This window comes from Bombina bombina, chromosome 6, assembly GCF_027579735.1.
Source record: "Bombina bombina isolate aBomBom1 chromosome 6, aBomBom1.pri, whole genome shotgun sequence".
NCBI lineage: Eukaryota > Metazoa > Chordata > Amphibia > Anura > Bombinatoridae > Bombina > Bombina bombina.
Window position 1 is genome coordinate 505,050,782 of NC_069504.1, and position 22,994 is coordinate 505,073,775.

The 22,994-nt window shown below is 35.3% G+C and overlaps 1 protein-coding gene across 1 annotated transcript in view; it reads right to left on the reverse strand.

Annotated features, from left to right (window-relative positions):
• Positions 1 to 22,994, reverse strand: part of AP3B2 (adaptor related protein complex 3 subunit beta 2) — a 183,373-nt gene that overhangs the window by 104,366 nt on the left and 56,013 nt on the right. The window contains 6 exon segments of the mRNA XM_053719312.1: positions 2,506 to 2,565; positions 2,567 to 2,656; positions 2,659 to 2,707; positions 7,627 to 7,814; positions 20,128 to 20,194; positions 22,785 to 22,945. Coding sequence (XP_053575287.1) covers positions 2,506 to 2,565; positions 2,567 to 2,656; positions 2,659 to 2,707; positions 7,627 to 7,814; positions 20,128 to 20,194; positions 22,785 to 22,945 — 615 coding nt within the window.

Sequence of the window (22,994 nt, forward strand, 5' to 3'; positions counted from 1 at the left end):
TGGAGTAATGAGACCAAAATTGCTTTTTGGCCACAACCAAATTTGGAGAGGAGTCAACAAGGCCTATGATGAAAGGTAAACTGTGAAACACGGAGGTGGATCACTGATGTTTTGGGGATGTGTAAGCTTCAAAGGCACAGGAAATTTGGTCAGAATTGATGGCAAAATAAATGCAGTATGTTATCAAACAGAACCCCTCATTTTCTACTTCTTGATTAGAGTTTGAACACTGCTGATTTGCATTCTCAATTCCTTGCATATCTTTTATATCCCTTTCCTGTTTTATACAGTTCAACAACCTTTTCCCGCAGATCCTTGACAATTCTTTTGCTTTCCCCATGACTCAGAATCCAGAAACATCAGTGCAGCACTGGATAAAAGATGCAAGGGTCTGTCAGGAGTCCAGAAACTCATTGACCTTTTATACACACTAATTACAAGCAAACAGATCAGAGGTGAGGATTCTTACCTTTAATAGCCATTCAAACCCCTTTGTGTCAACTTGTGTGCATGTTATCAGCCAAAATCTTTTGATCAGGGTCATTTGGGTAGTTTCTGTTGTCATTATGATTTAAAAAGAGAAAATACAGTTGATTGATAATAAATAGCTTCAGCCAAACACTAAGCATGAGTGAAAGAAAAGTTTTTGTGTTATCATTCATATGCTCTAAAAAATGGCCAAGAAATCATAAATTCGGCCAGGGTATGTAAACTTATGAGCACAACTGTATTTATTACCATAATATGGAACACACATATAAACTAGCAACTATCCCCATTATTGCACATAGCTCAAATACAAAAAATATCTATAAAATGCATATTAGTGACTATTAATTTGATTTAAAGGGATACTAAACCCAAATTATTTATTTTATGATTCGGATAGAGCATGCAGTTTTAAGCAAGTTTCTAATTTACTCCCATTATCACGTCACATTTTCTTCGTTCTCTTGGTATCTTTATTTGAAAAAGCAGGAATGAAAGCTTAGGAGCCGGCCCATTTTTTGTTTACAACCCTGGATAGTGCTTGCTGATTGGTGGCTACATCATGAAAGAAAAAATTGGGTTTAGTATCCCTTTAAGGATGGTTAATGCCTTTTGGATGATTTAGAAAATTGGTGGGTTATTCAATGGGATTTAAAGGCACTTTAGTAATGCTTCATTTTACTCCTCATGTATTTTGCATTGTTTTATGCATCCGCCATTACACTACTAGTCCCTGTGTTGTAACACTTGTGGTGGTTAATAAGAGGTTTGGTACCACATTTTCTATATTTCTGTAAATTGTGGATAGATGACTACCAAGGTTAGAGGGATGAAAGTCTGATCTAAGGTCTGATGTGGGTATATGACAGATATCAGAACCATTTGTCTAATAACATATCTCCCAACATTTGTGGCTGGATATTAGGGACCCAGGTAGTTGAGGGGGGCAGTCACTATTTTTCATAGGTATTGTCAGGTCTGTCAGGTGGACTGTCTGGGTGTTTCAAAGGCATATGGGTAGGGATGGGGCGAATATGTGTTTTATATTAGAATTTGAATGTTAGAACGAATGTAATTGTAGAAATTCGATTTATATAATAGAATGTTGATAAAAACGAATATTCTTCAAAAATTCTATTATCAAATGTTATTTACAGTTGTCGAATGTCACTATTCGAATTTGAAGCTTGACAATTTATTTGAATGTCACATTTGACATTCGAATTCGAATGTGACATTCAAATTCGAAATGTTACATTTAAAAACAGTATTAAACTAGAAATACTATTTCGAATTTGAATGTGATATTCGAATTCGAATGTAGCATCGAATTCGAATATTACATTTATTTAAACACAGTTGTATGACTAGAAATACTATTTCGAATTTGAATCTTACATTCGAATTCGAATGTCACATTCAAATTTGAATATTACATTTCGAAATTGAATGAATACATAGCTAAACATTCTATTATTCAAACAAATATTTTCGAATTGTATTGAAAAATTCGAAAACACGAAAAGTTTGGAAAATAGAATATTAGAATGTTATATAAACATTAGAAATTCGTTGAACGAACGTATCAAAAATTAATTTTAAATTTTGAATTTTAGAAACATCACCCATCCCTAATATTGGGGCATGGTCAGTTGACCGGGTTAATGGTAATCCGGAAAATCAAGACACATGCTGTCTAAGAGGGGTACGAACTCCGAATTCAGACTGTCTCTCTCAATCAGGATAGTTTGGGATGGTTTGCAATACAGCATACAATGATGGTTTTGCAGACAATGGGGTATGAATTAAATAAGGGTCTAAGTGTAGCAAATAGCTGACAGGGGCTGTTTTGTAGTCTAATATGAGATCTATGATCAGATCCCAACTACTGCTTTCCAGGCATGACTCCACTGGTCATCTATAGTATTTTCATATTCCAACCACAGGGTAAGAATGGAGAGTACAGGTATTAGTAAGTGAGAGCATGTTGATGCAGTAGCACAAGTAGGGATGGACTATAATGTTTAATTGTCTCTTACAGCTGCGTTAGCGACTCTGCAGAAGGGGTTTAGTGTTGTCGAAGAAGCAGCCCGATGGTCAGGGGGTCCATAATGTAAGGTTTGCGTCTTAACAAAAGAGTCTAACTTTTTCCTCTTTGGGCACCATCACCTCATCATCGGAGCCATAAAAAGCTTTCTCTGGGTTTTCTTCAAGAAGGTGATTCCTGGCCAAAAAAAAACAAATAACATGGTTTGAGGAGGCAGAATGCAAGATGAAGGGACAGAATGAAAAACCTAGATGTGAACTAGAGTGAGAAGATAATGTGAGATATAACAAAATATGAAATATAGAAGAGGTCAAAACATAGACAAACAACTAAAAAAAAAGCAAGAATATTTAGGAGAACAAAGAAAGGAGTTAAGTGGGACTCTATAGTAAACATTATTTTTATATATAAAGTGAAATTTCTAAGCCCTCATAATCTAGCTGTATTTATAGTAGGTTAACTGATGCAGATATAAAGACTATTCTCTGGTTCACTTAGGATCAACTATTGCCTATAAGTAATTTGTGCTGTGTGTTCTGGACAGCAAGCGATAGATAAGATATAGATAGATAGATAGATAGAGTAGATAGATAGATAGATTACACAAATGTATTTATCACTCACTTCTATTTCTGAGTTTACAACCAAAGGTGTCCAAACACTAATGACTAGGAGTTTACTCATGTAGACTGTAATGGTGGCAAAATTTAGTATAAAGGTACTAGCATTTGTGCATTAGAATACAATGTACCCTTATTATTTTCTTTGGGGTTGTGACTGCAATAACATTATAAGCATCTAGTTGTATATCCTCTATGTACTGCATTATATACTTAGTAGAGAGTAGCAGCACAGCTTCGTCAAATTCCCAATAGGTTTATTGGGACCATCATCATACAACGTAGCACGACGTTTCGTTCAAAGGAAAAAGATGAAGGTCCTATGACCGAAACGTTGTGCTGATATGTTTGTATGATGATGCCCCAAGAAACATATTGTGAATTTGATGAAGATGTGCGCTACTCTCTTGGATTTCTCAAAGTTTTGGGTGAGTGCAGAGCCCTGGTAGCGTGCACCTATATGCAGGAGTGCCTGGACACTATTCCTCGATTTATTTATACTTAGTACACAGGGACAAACACAACTATGATAAATTCAGCTAACTTGTATAGAAATACAGATAACAAACACAACAAGGTAATATGTGACTAATAAAACCAGATATATAAGTGTCAAGTGACAAATATAATACATAATTGGTGAATTATACAGTTTCCCCTTAATCCCATAATAAATGCAAATAGCAACTCTCCACTGCTCAGAAATCTGTAAAACTTAGCTAATAATAATAATGTACAATCTTTTCACATATGCTTTCTACAAGGTCTCATTAGGCTTATGATTAAGGTCCCATTGACAATGTAGCCAGCTCACAACATAAAAAACCCTGACAAAGTCCCATAGGTTACACACTCTTACTGTTTTGTGCACTATAGTTACTGAGATGTCCCACTTAGCTTGGCCCCTTGGTTTTTATCCTGGCCCTGTTTCTTGGCCAAGTTAGAAAGCATTTTTTATTTACCAATAGCACTTCTGGATTTGTGTTTGTTGTTATGTGGTTGTATTGTGCTTCTATGATGTACATATATAGTTTTCTTTTTAATTGTTTATTATAGAATAAATTAGAGAGTATACATAAATCATAACTGTTTAACAGTTGCTACTAGTAACTAAGATGTGCACAAATATTCAGATGTTCATCCTTCTCGCCAAAGAACAGATAATAAGAGAGAGCTTAAGTTACCAACATGTCAGATCCCTCATTAACCCGAGGAAAGTGGGCTACACTGAGAATTTCTAAGTAGTTTTTCTAGACAATGTTTACTTTTTATTTTTTTACTAAAGGAGCACTGTTTCATATCCCTTTACACCTTGTGTTAAAAACCAGCAAACAACAGCACTTAAAATATAATTGAAGCCATTGCCTTTTGTAAAATAAGGGGAGCTAGAATCAAGGCTTAAGTTCTACTGTCACATTGTTTTTGTAGCCAGAGTCTTCCTACTGAGCATGGACAAGAATCTGACTGGAGCTAGTGCATGTGTCCTCCTAGCAACACTTCAAAGGTTAAGCAACTCATTTTGTCTTTCGTTAGAGGAGACAGGAAGTAATGAACCCTGCACAAATGATGTTAAAAAAGGGTAAAATCCTTTTAAAATCATTAATAAATACATACTGCAATTATTTCTATAAACTATAATGCACTGCTTAGTTTTTGAGTTTATTGCATTCTCACAACTCTACAACCAACGACAGCAACAACTATACTTGTACTGGTATCTATTACAAAATTAAAATCAGGGTGGTCTGTCAAAAGTGAAAAAATGTGCTTTTATCTGTTTTTTAGGGGCCTGATGTCTAAAGTTCTCCACTCTAGCAAGGCTATCTAAGAATTCTCACCAGTAGTAAGAGTTCCGCAAATAATGTTATACATTTTAGCTGGTTAGCGGATTATCTAGCTAGTATGGGTTCTGTATGTGAATGAGAGACAGCAGGCATCGCATTATAATGCAGTGACTTTTTTTTTTCAACAGTCTCTTTACTGTATTCTGTCTAAACATAATGGTAAATGATTATCTAGTGTGTGATCATTTTCTGCAAGTTAACAGCTCAAATGACAGTTTTCAATGCTAACATAATTCCAATCAGACATTTTTCGCTGTTTACTTGAAACACTTTTCACATTACTGTTTTTGCAAAAAAAATGGCCTCTATACTTAAAGGGACACTAAAGTCAAAATTAAACTTCATGATTTAGATAGAGCAATGTCATTTTAAGTCATATTTTCTTTCTAATCTTTATTGAAAATCAGGAATGTATGCTAAGAGGCCGCCCATTTTGTTCAGAACCTGGGTTCGCCTGCTTATTCTTATTGGTGGCTCAAAGTAGCCACCAATCAGCAAGCGCTATCCAGTGTCCTAAAGGCTTACATTAATAGTTTTCAAATTAAGATACCAAGAGAACGAAGAGAAAAATTATAATAGTAAGTTAACTAGAAAGTTGCCTAAAATTGCATGCTCTATACGAATAATGAAAGAAAAAAGATTGGGTTTAATATTACTTTAACATGTACCAGATCCTGTTTGTTTTGGATCCCAACCAAATTCATATAATTATCAACAGATTTTAAGGTGAGTTTTTCACTTATTGAGATTCCAAAGCTAAAAGGGACTTAAACCCCCAGACAACACTTTTTTTCACTTATTACCAGCTACCCCAAAAGGTTTCTTGATGTAACACTGGTTTTGGGTGCATATCACATAATACGCCAAATTACCCCAGCATTAATGGACGGTATTCAGAAAGCAGTGTCACCAAACAGATATGCGGGCGCGTTCATTACAAGTTGCGTATTACAAGTTGAAAGTAAACATGTTTAATCGAGCGCAATCGAATTTAACGCATGTTGAGGTTAGTGCAACTAAAATAAAATTTGCACGAAACACAACACAAATACATTAAAATAAACTGTTAGACTTATATAATCACTATCTGATACAAAATATTCATATAAATAGTAATACAAAATATTTATAAAGGTTCAAAGGTATATGGTATATTGCTATGTATTTGACTGCAAAGGGCTATAGTATATATATATATATATATAATAGATTAACATTATCATATATATATATATATATATATATAAATATATTTTAAAATATAAAATATTTCTAAGCAGAACATTGAAGAGTAAAAGATATGCGAAACGTGCTTTGTTGCGCACTTTAGGGCTAACGCAGTGTCGGGTTAAGCGCACATGAATAATTTGTTACCTTAAGGCGCGTTACATAAATAGTTACATACAAAATTTGAAAACATATTAATAATAATTATTATAATTATTATAGTTACTGTAAAATATAAATATATATTATATGGATTTTTTTAGAATATTTTAGTTCATCTATAATAATTATTTACATTAATTAATATATTTTCAAATATTTTATATTCAATAAAAAAATAACGCACCGTTAGTGCACATGAAGAAGTAGTGTACTCTTTTCTGACTTATGTACGCAAAACCCGACCAGGAGTACACTAATTCTTCATGTGCGCTAACCCGACATGAGTTATATAAGATGTGTTTTGTATTTAGTTAATATAAAATAGTGAAAAATATTAATAATTAATTTAAATAATTATAGCTGTATTAAAATAATTGTAAAAAATTTATGTGTATATATATCTATATATATATATATAATATATTGCAGTAACTATAATGTCATGTATTATATTGACAATTCTATCACTAATCTGAATTCTTTTTTTACAAGATGAAAATTATAGTATAGATTTTATTAGTATTCAAATCTGTGCAACTTTCAGGGTACCAATAAATCTTCAGGGCAGGCTCCATTTTTGAGAAGGTCTCTAAATTACTCATATTAGCCTATCCTTGTTCTGGCCAGTTCTTGCATGCAATCAACAAACTCAGTAAGTTTCCACAACAACTTATTAGACGCTTCTTCCTGTTTCAGAGAATAAGTATATCTTAAAAAAAATCAAATAGCTCTTCAAACACAACATCCATTCTTTTTCATTACGGTTGTTTTCCCCCTTTTTAATGGGCATACACCTAGCTAATTTTACTGACCTCTAGGCTTAAAATGTTAGTCAATATTAAGCTACAAGTTAGCAAATATTAAATTATCATTAAATCAATTTATTTAAATTATGACAATTAATTTGTGCTTTTGGAGTAGCTTATAAATAACTACACTGCCTCCTTCATAATGCCACCTGGCTTTGGAAAAAAATATGAATCATGAAACAGAAATATCAGGGATTTTACTAGAAAACTGCATGATGATCCATATGCTTTACCAACCTCTCTTTCTTCAGATGAAAGTTGACTTGAGGCACAGCCAAGCATCTAATGCCTTTTCTTCTTATTTCACCTTTCCATCAAATATCACACTTGAATTACATGATTGTTGGCAGAAGTGATCACATTTAAGATTAAAAGGCAGGAAGATGAAGAGAGAGAGAGAAAGACAGAGTTGACTGATTCAGGTGACACTCACATTTTGATTAGGGTTCAGAAACTGTGTGCGTGCATATCTTGTCAGCATGTTAATAATAACAACTTGTCCCCATTCCTCTACATCTATCAGTAGGTTACATAACTTGCGGTAGTTCTTATGGATCAGATCAATGCGTTCTGGACACACTTCTTCAAAAGCCATGACCACACTGCCTGCGACAAGCTAGGGAAAAGAAAGAGGAGAGGTCCGATTACATATCTGTTCTTAGGTAGACGTGTATGTCATATTATTAGAAATCATTAATATTAGCATTTCACTGTTAAAAGAAACTTGCTCTTATCCCTTATATTTGAAATAATTTACAACTATATTTTATTCTTTCCACTGCAGAACTAGAGAGTAAGCACACGTCAGATAAGCTTTCATAAACTGTAATACACAGCAAATCCTCAACAGCCATATGAACATGAATATTTCATGCTAGACACTATCCGTATATAGAGACAGGACATTACAATTTTATAACCTGAAAACAAAATGATCACCTATAATGGTCTTACACATTAGCATGTTTCTTTTAGTTATGTTGCACATTTTGCATTAGAAATACAGATAATGTATTGCCATGGGGTGTTTTATTGAGTAAGATGTAAACCTATATCAGTGGAATGTAAGAAATACCTGCCAGTTTAAAATATTTTGAAGGGCTTAAAATGGGAAAGGCTCTAAAACAAATTAGCATTTAAATGGACAGGAAACCCCAAAAATGTATTTCATGATTTGGATAGAACATACAATTTTAAACAACTTTCCAATTTACTTCTATTATCAAATTCGCTTCATTATTTTTGTTATCCTTTGCTGAAGGAACAGCAAGAGACAAATGTGTGCAGGCACCAATCAGCAAAGAGCTCCCACTAGTCTAGGATATGTGCGTATTCTTTTACAACAAGGGATAACAAGAGAACGAGGCACATTTGGAAATAGAAGTGAAATTAAAATGACATGCTCTATCTGAATAATGCAAGTTTAATTTTGACTTTACTATCCCTTTAAATTCTAAGACATGGTGATATGCTGGTTCTTCAGCTATAAAAAATAATTCTTTTCTATTTAACTTTAGCTATTAAAATGGCTGGTCGATCAAAATTACACCATCCAATGATTTACAAAGCTGTCAGATTTCTGTTTTGCATTAGCCAAACTACAGCTGTTTTCTTCTGTTATTCAAATGTATGGGAGCTGAAAAAAACACAATTTGTACACAATTTTCTTTAAAGGTCATTAATGGCTATCAGCTTGTTGGATGATTCCATTAATGGCTTAAATTTTTCAACAGCCTCTTCTAGGTGTAATGTGTTAAAATGCCCTTTACAACTATTATCTTAAAATGTGAAACATATTTAAAACACGTAAAACACAAATATTCATTATAATCATATGAATAATTAATAATTATGTTGTCTAATATTTTGCATTTAAAATATAAATAAAAATGAATATTTAATATATTAAATACTGAAATATTTTACAGTATATGGCCAATATTATGTGGACACCTGGAAATCACACCTATCTTACACCTAGATTACAAGTTGTGCGTTTGTGTTTTAACGCTGAGAAAATGGCCATTTCGGCGTTAAAACAGCACTGCAGCCATTACGAGTCTTGTGGGTATAGCTGTACCGCAAGCCTTTTAGCCTGTAACGCAACTTCAGTCCTGCATTTGTAAAAATGATGTTTTTTCATGGGACTTCCATAGCGCTGCCATTACAAGTTTTGCGGTGAGGCTAAAAAGCTTGCGTTACACCCTATAACGACAAGATCTGTGCCGTCATCTGAGAGCAGTAGTTATGAGTTTTACGCAACAAAACTGTTACATAAAACTCTAAACTAAAATGATACAAAGTAAATTAACACCCATAAACTACCTATTAACCCCTAAACCGAGGCCCTCCCGCATCGCAAACACTATATCAAAGTTATTAACCCTTAATCTGCCGCTTCCAACATTACCGCCACTAATAAAAGTTATTAACCCCTATTCTGCCGCTCCCTGACATCGTCACCACTATAATAAAGTTATTAAAGGGACAGTCTAGGACAAATTAAACTTTCATGATTCAGATAGAACATGTAATTTTAAACAATTTTCCAATTTACTTTTATCACCAATTTTGCTTTGTTCTCTTGGTATTCTTAGTTGAAAGCTTAACGTAGGAGGTTCATATGCTAATTTCTTAGACCTTGAAGCCCACCTCTTTCAGATTGCATTTTAACAGTTTTTCACCACTAGAGGGTGTTGGTTCACGTATTTCATATAGATAACACTGTGCTCGTGCACGAGAAGTTATCTGGGAGCAGGCACTGATTGGCTAGACTGCAAGTCTGTCAAAAGAACTGAAAAAAGGGGCAGTTTGCAGAGGCTTAGATACAAGATAATCACAGAGGTTAAACGTATATTATTATAACTGTGTTGGTTATGCAAAACTGGGAAATGGGTAATAAAGGGATTATCTATCTTTTAAAACAATAAAAATTCTGGTGTAGACTGTCCCTTTAACCCCTAAAACCGCCGCCCTCCCTCCCGCATTGCAAATACTATTTAAATATTTTACTCCTAATCTGCCGTCCGCCCACATCACCCCCACTATACTAAAGTTATTAACCCCTATTCCGCTGCTCCCAGACACCGCCGCCACTATAATAAACATATTAATCCCTAAACTGCAAGCCCCCACAATGAAATATACTAAATTAAACTATTAACCCCGAAACAGAAAGACCCCCCACATCGCAAAAAAACTAATTTAAACTAGTAACCTCTAAACCTAACACCCCCCTAACTTTATATTAAAATTACAATTTCCCTATCTTAAATTAAATTAAAACTTACCTGTCAAATTAAAAAAAACTAAGTTTAAATTAACAATAAAACTGGGGGCGGAGCCAGCTCTGAGCCTGGAAGGTCGCATGTCCCGCAGCTCTCCAACTACATATTATTAAAAAATGCACATTTGACCTTCCTACTCAGCATACATCTTTACCAATAAGGTGACTAATGGATTACTTGAGCTCCTCTCAGAAAAAATGGAGACAGATTAGGATCATAAGAAGTTATGCTGTCCTAGTCAGTTTTGCCGATGGAACTAGATGAAGGCCTACTAGGAGCAGCCATCTTTAACCTACGTGAGGTGGGCTATTCACAAAAATCACTTCCAAGCTCATTATGGCTTACGCTTGTCACATCCTGGAGGGTATCAAAGCCCTTTTGAAGCTATATCAGCTCCGCTTTCGCAGAGACTTTAAATTCTATCATGGGAAACCTACCTATTCCAGTTAGCTCCGACCCAGCCTAGCGGTGTACCGGAGGATATGCCTATCGTAGCGATCTGTTGCAACGCGCAGCAGCACCCACTGAGTAAGTTCTCGCTCTTCACACAGGAGGCTGAACCCTCTGCTTGCGGTCTGGCTCTTGCGAGGGACATATTAAAAGTTCAGTGGTCTGGCGATCTGGGGCGGCGCTTCACGGGTGACCCAAGAGGCTGGCAGAGAGAAGGGAAGATTCCGATAGTGCTAGGGGTCAGTTTGATTCCCTTATCTTTGTTCTGCTGTTCCAGGAGTGCAGACAGTAGCAGCGCAAATCTCCTCTCAGCGCCTGCCGCTCCATTTGTCCCCTGCAATCTGGTGCAAGACCTTCCAAGCACCTAGCTGTGACCCTATATCCTACGCTCATGCTACCACTCTGGAAAGACAGGCATCGATAGAATAATAAAAAAAAAAGTTGTGCTTCCTACTGGGACTATACGGCTGGCGATAGTTTAAATATGGACCCTCTGCTGAACCTCCAATAAACCTAGTAGTGACATTTTTCTTCTTGGGGCCGCTTACTAAGCTTGGACTTGAGTTGCAGCCTTGCTCCAGGACATGGACAAGCCTATGTTCTTTAACATCGCTTGGTTCTGGTTTGGCTCAGCAGGTTTATATAACAGTTCTTCTAAGATAATTGTTCCTCAAAAGGTTAAAGTTGTCTAAATGTATACGGTAACTCCGCTGACTGCTCTATTGGCTTAAATGCGTATACCTAGACTCTCCTTCATCACGGCACTGAACTATACACTGAACTTAAACTACTTTGAGATAGGCTGGTGTGGAAGGAACTGAGCTATTTTTATGCAAAAGTTATTGCTTGCCTAATTATATAATAGCAACTGAGTTGACTGTTCTAATGGGCTAATTGTTATAACCAAAACCACCTTCCAGTCATGTTTTTCCCCTATTGTGTGGTTGCCCATAACCCTACTTCAACATGGTGTCTAATATTTGTAGTGCTCAGTTTGCCTGTTCTGGGTGCTCAATATAGCTCATATGCTTGTTTATTAATCTAGGTCCTATACCAACGTTTAAAACCTGTTTATGTTCATAGATAGATATCAATTTCAGGACTGTAATTTATCCCACATCTGAGTGGCAATTTTAAGGCTTATACGTTCAAAGTTAGCTTGGTTGTTTCATTTAGGAGCTATTAAGATACCATAACCATGTACTGGGATCTGAGTGTTGTCTTTGTGCCCTAAATGTTATTCTATGGCTCTCTCCTAGCATACTACATATGTATTTAACTACATCTGCCTTTAGACATTTCCATCTTCACTTATATCCTTTTGATGGCTAGTGTAGTGTACCCACTCTCTAACCACTGGAGGGGAGTAGAGATTTGCTTTTACTTCAAACACAGCCTATATTTGTTTAAACCTTTGCTTAAATTGTATATCACATGGGACCTGCTTTAAGATGCCTATTTTGATAACATAGTGAGTTGCCCTTTGCAGATCACTTATTTATCTGGGGTTACTCCTGATGGGTTCACAATATCTGACTGATAGCCTCTCCTGTCACATTATATAGCTCTCCCAAGTTAGCAGCTAACGTGCGCCCTTACACACATAGGTTACCCCAACATAAAATCATTTTAATAACCAGGTTGGAAGACATGGAACGCTTACTATTTGGGAAGTTCCTAACTCTTAATTTGAGTGTTTTTAACCTGCTCGTGGGGCATAGGGCCCCATGCCCAGGTGCGGGTACTTATAATCTAACACTATCTTAAATAAGCAAATTCGAAGGTTTAAACTATTTTCTAGTCTGGATGTTTTCTATGTCCCTATGTTGTCCTTGCTGAAGGTTCTGCAAACAGTGTGATTTTTCACTCTCTTTATCTCAGTCAGAGATTAGAGAAATTTTACTATGCATATATAACCCTAACTTCTTTAAGGTCCCCTCCTCTAAATTAGAAGTATAGCTTGATTATGTGTCCAACCATAGCAATCCAGATGCTCTAAATATTGCGTAGTGCCTAAACACTTACATAAGAGTGCTATAGCCATGCGATTACCAATATCTATGGTAAGTACAGAACTTAGTTATCATAGGAGGGCTTGTTTTCTAACGCAGGCTGACCTGCATTAATATATAGAATTACAACTATTCCCCCCTTACATGCCTATTTTGGAGCTACATGACCCTTCTATCCGTAACATCTTAATCCTTGGCTTTATGGAACAAGGTATCGCTTCAATCCATACTAATTTAGCTCTTGCTCATTCCGACATAATGCTTTGATGTATTGTAGCCTGTCTTTTTTAAGCCATACCGTAGAGATGTTTCCCACCCTCTCCAATAACTAATGGATCTCTTATATATATAACCTAGGTTTATAGTTAATTAAAATTCCCACCTCCTCCCCCCCTCACCCCCAACCTCATCCTAATTGTTCACCATACTCAGGTTACCACCTCCCCCCCCCCACCCCTCCCCCCCCACATAATGTTTTTCCTTGTTTGGGAGAGCTAACTTACGCGGTCTCTCTTTCACTTGTACCGCATCTTCACTACCTTCCTTATGATTATATCTCTTAAAACACTCCTTTTTGCTTTACGTGCATTCTTTAGGTTAACTATCTGCCCCTAAATTTCTATTCCGACCACCTCCCCCCCCCCCCCCATAATATACTTCCTTTAACAGGAAGTTAACTATGCGGTTTTTCTCGGCTAATTACATGGATCGCACGCCTAACTAGAGAGCCGCCATAATCAGTCCAATGCAGCTTATCTATATAATATCACCTCGTAACATAGCCATATCGAAAGAACGCAAAAATGATATCTCATGATGACCATCTTGTAAAAATTAAAAACATAACGTACTAAATTACATCAAGCTGTACAATATATAGCGTATAAAAATAAAATCTGAGGTTTGTCAGCAGGTGGCCTCTTGAGAGGCCTATTATTTCTAGGGTGTACCATGTCTTTATAGTTGTTTAATATTCTTGTCCTGAGGTCCAAGAGTGGCCTCTTGATAAATAAGAGGTTCTAGATTTTTATTGGCATTTTCTTGAAATTTTGTTTATTTCTCTTATTCTTGCAGCAGGCGATTATGTTTTATTTTGTTTTATTGCTATGCATAGTGCAACTGAGATCCAGTATAATGATTGTTAATATGCAACTTACACATTGTACCCTGTTAAAAGCAAATTTAAAGGATTTCTATTGTATTAGCTGCTAGCAACTTTGTGTTTATATGCCAAATTATTACCTCAATAAAATTACATAAAAAAAAAAAATATATATAAATAAATTAACAATAAAACTAATATAGCTATTAAACAAAAATAAAACTAACTACCAATTAAAGAAAACTATAATACACATTAACAAAAATTTAACACTACTATAAAAATTACTATATCTTATATATATTATTATATCTAAATACAAAAAATAAAACGTACTAAATTACAAAACATAACAAACACTAAATTACGAAAATTAACAAACGAAATTATCAAAAATAAAAAAGAATTACACCTAATCAAATAGCCCTATAAAAAAAAACACCCAAAAAAAAAAAAACTGGCCTACAATAAAGTACCAATAGCCCTTAAAAGGGCCTTTATTAGGGCATTGTCCTAAGTTAAACAGCTTGTTTACCTGTAAAAAAAAATACAAAGGCCCCCAACAATAAAACCCACCACCCAACTAACCCCCAAAATAAAAAAACCTAACTCTAACAAAAACCTAAGCTACCCATTGCCCTGAAAGGGCATTTGTATGGGCATTGCCCTTAAAAGGGCATTTAGCTCTTTTGCATTGCCCTGAAAAGGGCATTTAGCTCTTTAAGAAAAGCTCAAACCTAAACTAAAAAAAAAAAAAAAACACCCAAAAAAGTTTAAAATCTTAACACTAACTCCCGAAGATCCACTTACAGTTCCTGAAGTCCGGAAATCCAGGTTGCAAGAAGTCTTCATCCAGGAGGCGAGGTCTTGATCCATCCAGGTGGCATCTTCTATCTTCATCCACAAAGTCCAAGTGACTCAAGCACCAGTGGCTTATATTTAGTGTGCAAAACTGGAGGAGCCACTGCTTGAAGACTCCAATATAATATAGGCACAACGAAATTCCAGCAGCACAACAGTAGTGAATTATATTCCAAATTTATTAGGTACCTGGAGGTAAGATAATGACGGTTTCTGGCTCAGTAGCCCTTAATCATATGACCTCAATGCAGTGTACACCTTCCTTAAATACCAAACACCCAGTGTGTGGCCAATCATATTATTATCTATCTTATACCTGCAAAATTTTCTAATCTTAGCGCCACCTAGTGGTGTATGTCTAATAAACATCTAAAATTAATAAGTCTAAACAGTGTTACATACTCGTATTCAGCTACATGTACATCTCATATCAAAATTTCAGAACAATACAAAATACAATATATACAAAGACTTTGTAAATATTGTATTTGTATTGTTCTAAAATTTTGATATGAGATGTAACGTAGCTGAAATACGAGTATGTAACACGGCTTCTATCTTCATCCCAGGGGACCGGCATCTTCTATCTATCATCCCGGCGGCATCTTCTATCTTTATCCCGGCGGCGCAGAGCGGGTCCATCCTGAAGACATCCGGCGCGGAGGCATCCTCTTTCATACGGTCACCGCCATATACTGAATCTCAATGCAAGGGAGCCTTTTCAAAATGGCATCCTTGCATTCCTATTCGCTGATTTAATTTTGGAAATTCCAAATCAGCCAAATAGGATGAGAGCTAGTGAAGATAATATTGGCTGATTTGAACAGCCTACAAAGGCCCTTTTAAGCGGCTATTGGTAGTTTATAATAGATAAGGTTTCTTTTATTTTGGGTGTTTTTTTTTTTATTAATGGGTATTAGAATAGGAATAATTGTTATTATTTTGGACTAATTCGTTTGTTATTTTGTGTAATGTTTTTTTTTTTTTCGTTTTGGGTGGGTTTTTTCTTTTTAGAATAGCCATTTTTTTTATTTTTAATGGGCAGCAAAAGAGCTGAATGCCCCTTTTAAGGACAATGCCCATCAAAGTCCCATTTCAAGGCAATGGTGTAGATTAGGTTTACTTTATTTTATTTTGTAGGTTTGGGGTGGGGATTTGTATATAGTTAAGGGGGTGGTTTTGTTTTTCTTTTGTATAAATGAGCTGATTTTCTTTAGGGCGAATGCCCTACAAAAGGCCATTTTAAGGACCCTTAGTATTTTAATTATGAGATTATGGTTTTCTTATTTTTTATTTCATGTTTTTTTTTTTTTTAAAGGGTATTAGATAGGGAATCATTTTTAATGTTTTGATTTTTGGATAATTGTGTTTGTTTGTTTTGTAATGTAGGTTTTTTTATTTTTTGTTATGGTAGTTTTTTTATTTTTTTTATGTCTAGGTTTTAGTGTAAGCAGCTTAGAGTTTTATTTCACAGGTAAGTTGTATTTATTTTACCTAGGTAGTTAGTAAATGGGTAATAACTATTGGTTTTAGTGTAAGGCAGCTTAGGTTTTATTTCACAGGTAAGTTTGTATTTATTTTAAACTAGGTAGTTTATTAAATATTTAATAACTATTTACTAACTAGTCTACCTAGTTAAAATAAATACAAACTTACCTGTGAAATAAAAATAAAACCTAAGCTAGCTAAAATATAACTATTAGTTATATTTTAGCTAGCTTAGGTTTTATTTCACAGGTAAGTATGCATTTAGTTTAAATAGGTATTAGTTAGTTAATAATTGTAACTTTAATTTAGCTCTATTTTAAATATGTAAAGTTAGGGGGTGTTAGAGTTAGGTTTAGGGGTTAATATAGGTTTATTTAGTGGTAGTGATGTGGGAGGCCTGAGGTTTAGGGGTTAATAACTTTATGTAGGCGTCGGCGATGTCAGGGGCAGCAGATTAGGGTTGTTTAGACGTGGGGTTTATGTTAGGGTGTTAGGTTTAAAGGTAACTTTTTTTTCCCCCATAGACATCAATGGGGCTGCGTTACGGAGCTTTTCATTCCGCAATTGCAGGTGTTAGGTTTTTTTTTCTAACGCGCTCTCCCCATTGATGTCTATGGGGAAAGCATGCACGAGCACGTCACAACAGCGCTTATATTTTGTGTGGTATGGAGCTCAACGCAACCATATCGCACGCACAAGCCGGCTGTTTGAAAACTTGTAGTGGCAGCGCAACAGAGTGTGAAATAACGCAACTTTTGTTGCGTTCGTTTCACACCCCGTTGTGCCCATAACTTGTAATCTACCTGTTAGCCTTGTTTGCAGCTATAACAGCTGACACTCTCTGAGGGCTTCCTCACAAGATTTCTGGATTGTATAAGTAGGAACTTGTGCTCATTCAGCCAAAACAGCATTTGTGTGCTTCATGGATCTTGCTTTGTGCACAGAGTTACAGTCTTGCTGGAACAGGAAAGGGCCTTCTCTAAACGTCTGCCATAAGGTTAGAAGCACCCAATTGTCTAAAATGTCTTTGTCCTGTAGCATTAAGATGACCTCTAAGGAGCCTAGACAAAACCCTAAGAAAACTAGCCCCAGAACTTTACCCTGATCAACAGGAACTTTAACAGAAGGCACTATGCATTCTGTAGGCTGCGTTCTCCTGGCATCCACCACACAAAGATTCTTCAATCAGACTGCCAGTTAGTGAGGCGTGATTCATCATTCCAGAGAACATGATTCCACTGCTCAGAGTCCAGTAGTGTTTGTGCTTTACACCACTCCTGCCAACGCTTGGCATGGTGCATGTTGAGGGTCAGGCTTCTATACAACTACTGCTCGGCCATTGGAAAGCCACTTCATGAAGCTCCTAATACACATTTCTGATGCTGGTGTTGCTTTCAAGGGGCAGTTTTGGAAGTCTGTAGTGAGTGATGCAACAAAACAATAGTTTTTTTTACACAATATGGGCTTCAGGACTTGACGGCCCCATTCTGTGAGTTTCCCTAGTTCACTACTTCATGGCCGGGTGTTGTTGTTCCTACACATTTCCACTTCACAGTAATAGCAGTTACAGTAGACCGGGCAAATCTAGTAAATGCAGTCATTTCACAAACTGACTTGTGGCAAAGGTGGCATCCTATGACATTGCCAAGTTTAAAGTCACTGAGCTCTGTTTCTCTATGGAGATTTCATGGATATGTGCTGGATTGTATGCACCTGTTAGCAATAGGTGTGGCTAAAACACATCAACTCAATAATTAGTAGGGTGTCCATATACTTTTGGCCATTAAGTGTTTATTTAAGTAATATTTCATACTTGTATAAATGTATTGTTTAAAATCATGAAGAAAAAATATATTAACAAAACATAGGAATCTGACATAGATGTAAATGAAGTCATTTAGTATGAACAATTACTCTGCAATTCAATTTTTTCTCTAAAAAGGACCAATTTACTGAAATGTAAATGAAGATGGAAGTAGGGCTGTATGTGCTTACTTTACAAAAAAAATGTTGCACAGTTGTAAAATGCGATTATATGTAAACTGGGTGTAAAATGGAAGCTGGTCACACTTTACATCATGTTAAAAGCTTAGCACGTTGCATCTCAAACATAACACCACAAATGGAAGTTGTCATTGTTTTTTATATATTAATATACAGGCTCAAATGTGCAAAAAATAAAATAGTATTCAATGACAGCACAAATCTACACAACTATTTCTATATTTAAAGACACAAAATGAAATTTTAAATGTTCTGTCACAGAACTGTGTATGTTGGCACTTTATAAATTATGATAATAGCATTAAAAGGACAGTAAAGTCAATATAAACTTGAATAGATTGGACAGAGCATTAAATTGTAAACTACTTTCCAATTTACTCCTGTTATTGGTTTTGCTTAGTGTTCTTGGTATCTTTTGTTAAATAGTAATCCCAGGTGAGCTCAGGAGCGTGCAGGTGTTTTTAATAATGTTTATACCATTTGGCAGCAGTGTTTGCAATAATGTTTATAGCAATGTTATACATAGTTACAAGCACTGCTTGCCATGGAATGCTGAAAACGCATGCTCCTAAGCTTTTAGCAGCCTTACTAGATTTACTCATCAACCAAAATACCAAGAGAACAAAGCAAATTTGATAATAGACGTAAACAGTAAAGTTTAATAAAATTCCATGCTCTATCTGAAGTTTTTTTTTTAAATAGGCATAATTAAACATTTTATAATGCAAAAAACTGAAATAGTGTTTCTCATGCTTTTCAAGGGAGTTTGCACAGACATTCCAATAGCAGTCAATGCAAAGCTAAAATAAGATGGCTACTTGATTCAGTATTGCCAATTGACTATCTGATGTGCTCTTATACATTTGTTTACTTGACCATTAATATTAGTTTAGGACTTGTGCAGTTATCAACTAGGTAAATCTAACTAAAGGGACAGTCTACACCAGAATTGTTATTGTTTTAAAAGATAGATAATCCCTTTATTACCCATTCCCCAGTTTTGCATAACCAACACAGTTATATTAATATACTTTTAACCTCTGTGATTATCTTGTATCTAAGCCTCTGCAAATTGCCCCTTTATTTCAGTTCTTTTGACAGACTTGCAGTTTAGCCAATCAGTGCCTGCTCCCAGATAACTTCACGTGCACGAGCATAGTGTTATCTATATGAAATACATGAATTAAAACCCTCTAGTGGTGAAAAAATGTTAAAATGCATTCTGAAAAGAGGTGGCCTTCAAGGTCTAAGAAATTAGCATATGAACCTCCTAGGTTAAGCTTTCAACTAAGAATACCAAGATAACAAAGCAAACTTGGTGATAAAAGTAAATTGGAAAATTGTTTAAAATTACATGCCCTATCTGAATCATGAAAGTTTATTTTGGCCTAGACTGTCCCTTTAAGTAATTTAATAATTAACAAAGTTATACATCCAAACAAGTCTTTTTTTATTAAACCAGGAAACAACTGAATCCATTAATATGTTTGCAAAAACTTTAACATTAAAAAAAAAAACACAATGTTTTTCTTTTTTGTTTTTTTATCATGCAAAAAGTAATTTATCACAGGCAAACCCACTGGAAAGCGGCGGGATAATTGGGTTTCCTAAGGGTGTGCAGATAACCTCAAATATTTTCAGATTTGAAAAACCCACGAAAGGTCACCAGAGATACTTTGCACGACAAACCTAACCGATTGCATGAGGCACCGTATAATAACTCACCGTGGTTTTGTCAGAGAGCAACTTCTCTATCACTTCAATGAGCTGGTCCTTCTGGTCTGAATCCAAGCTGCGTACGGAATAGTAAGAAAAATGTACAAAAATACAAGAAAAAATGATAAAGGAAGGTGACAGAAATGCAGCTGAAAGAGAGAGAGAGAACGGAGGAGGGGGGAGGAAAAGAGCAAAGCACAAAAAAAGACGAGAGAGTAATTGTGCTTTAAAGGCACATGGTACTCATCAAAAAATCTTATTTACCCTCAATGCAACTGTAAAAATTAGGAAAAAAAAGGTTTATGGCGTATAACTGGATTCCTCTTCATGTATAAATATGATCAACTCAATAGAGTAACTGCTCTATAAACAGCTATCAATCAGCAAATCATTTTTCATCTAAATGGTGAAAAAAGAAAAGCCAATCAATATAATTACTGCTGAATTCTCACTTTTCTTTACCATAAGTTTGTGTGATTTTCTCAAAGTTTTGCGAGATTTCATAGTAAACTGTTCATGTGAAATTTTCTTGTCAATTTTTTATAGACATGGTGCATCACTTTTAGCAATTTAGCAAAAGTGTAACAAGTCTCTTTAAAAGTACAGTGTATACTAATTTCACAATCTGAACAATATTACCTTATTTGCAGACCGTGTTATACAGTAAACTTGGGTTTATCTTACAACTTAAATGTACACAAATGTCATTTTTGCAGAAAATAAAAGTGGTAAAATTAAAACGCTTATATTTTTAATGGATATTGTACTCAGAAAAAAAAAAATATTATTTAAGGCATCTCACCATTCCCCATATAGAGAAATGGGACAATTGTTTATCAACCAGCAAGCAGTCAGTCCTAAAGTACCAGTTGTACACAGCTATGCACTTTCTGATAGCTTTATCAAGCACACAAATATTTTTAAGATGTTTAAATAGTACTGCAAAAACTAAAATGAAATGTATATTTACCTAGAGTAGAATATCAATGGTTAAGGGTCAAAACTCCTCCAGATACATACATAAATACAGATATTTTTTTTCTCACAGCATACTCAAGACAAGCAGATTTACTTTAGTGACCACCCTGGAGTCATTTGATGATCATCAAACTACTTTAGAAGTCATCTTCACAGCCTCAGATATACTCAGGCTTGTAAAGTCATCAGTTAAGGTAAAAAATTCTGGGTGATGACTTCAGAATGCTTAGCAGATGATAACCTTACTGATTACTTCACAAGCATGAACAGCCAGTGAATGAGTCATCTCATTTACATATTTCGTCCTGCGGGCATACTTCAGGATGGCTTCTGATGACTAGTCTGGAATCATCAATTACTTCAGAATGACTCCAGGAAGATCCTCCTTTTTGACTAGGGTAGGCACATCCATTTTATAAAAAGCACAAAAAAGAGGGAACACATGCATATAGGGATAAATTACATGTTTATGTATTTATATGTGTATATATGTATTTACAGACATATATACACATAAATACATATGTATACATATATAGACATATATATAAGTGCATTGGAGCCCTTTGCAGTCAAGTAGCTAAAAACATGTAAAATCATATTTATGCAATATGCATATTTAATAAAGTGTTTAACTATGTATGTAATGCAAATATTTCCCATTCAAATGTTCTTCACATAAGGGAATATGTTCTTAGTATTTTTATATAGATATTTCTATATATAATTATATACATACATCATACATATATATAGACATATGTATTTATGAATACATAGAACATATTCTTCTACGTGAAGAAGACTGAAAAATGAAATATTCATATTTTCATGACTGGTTAGTGCACTTGAGAATATGCGTTCGGGTTATCACACGAGTAGGGTGTTAGGTTTTTTCATCTTTTTTGCTCTATTGATTTCTATGGGGGAATAGGTTCTTGGGATATCGCACTTGACAAAAAGCGATCAGGAGACTTGTCGCCATAGTCTACGTTTGTTTGTTTCCGTATGTGTCGGGTTAATCTTTTTACTTTTAACTTGTAATATGTGTGCTACCCGATGAACGTAAAAAGCTTACTTCTAGCAGAGTTAACGCATGAGCGTGAGCGATATATAGCAATCGCTCTAGCTCATAATAAGTCATTTATTTTGTTTCATTAGAAAAATAGAAGTCTTTTTCATTGTTTTTTTAAGACCTTCCTGCTTTTTCAGTTGAATCATGATATCTTGTATGCAGATGAAAAAATTACTTTTTATGACACATCCTAAATTCAGCATGATCCTTAGTTATATCATGTTACAGGCCATTGCCTGCAGGGGGTAATACAAGGGGCTTATGAGTGCCTCAATGTTCCCTACTATAAGTCTAAATATCTCAGGGCTTTTCTGTGCACAATACAATTGTTTCTCATGTGAGTGTATGTGTGTCAGTGGGCATGATTGTTAATGTGACAGCATGTTTGTCACTGTGTGCATCCCAATGTGTGAGCATAGCCCCACAAAACTGCCACCCGCACATGAGATTACATTTTATACAGCTGTTGTCAGGGGCATTAATATATAACAAAAAGACTCTGAGCTAATGTAATGAAGGTAAAACTCATTAGCCCTAAGTAACTTTTTATTATTTCTACGTTTTCTTTGGAATGGAACATAACATCATGGAAATTGTCTGTATAGAACTTTACCTGTAAAGTTTGGGTATAGCATGTGCTGCTGTCTTGCGCACATAGGGAGACATATCTGAAGCAGCCTCTTTTATTGCCAGCATCATAATTGGCACAATTATTGGCACACGGATACTGGAGAGAACACGCAGGGCACTGGCACGGATCAGCTGATTGGGGTCCTAAAATTAAAAAGACATATTATTACTCAACTTTTTTAACAAGCTTATA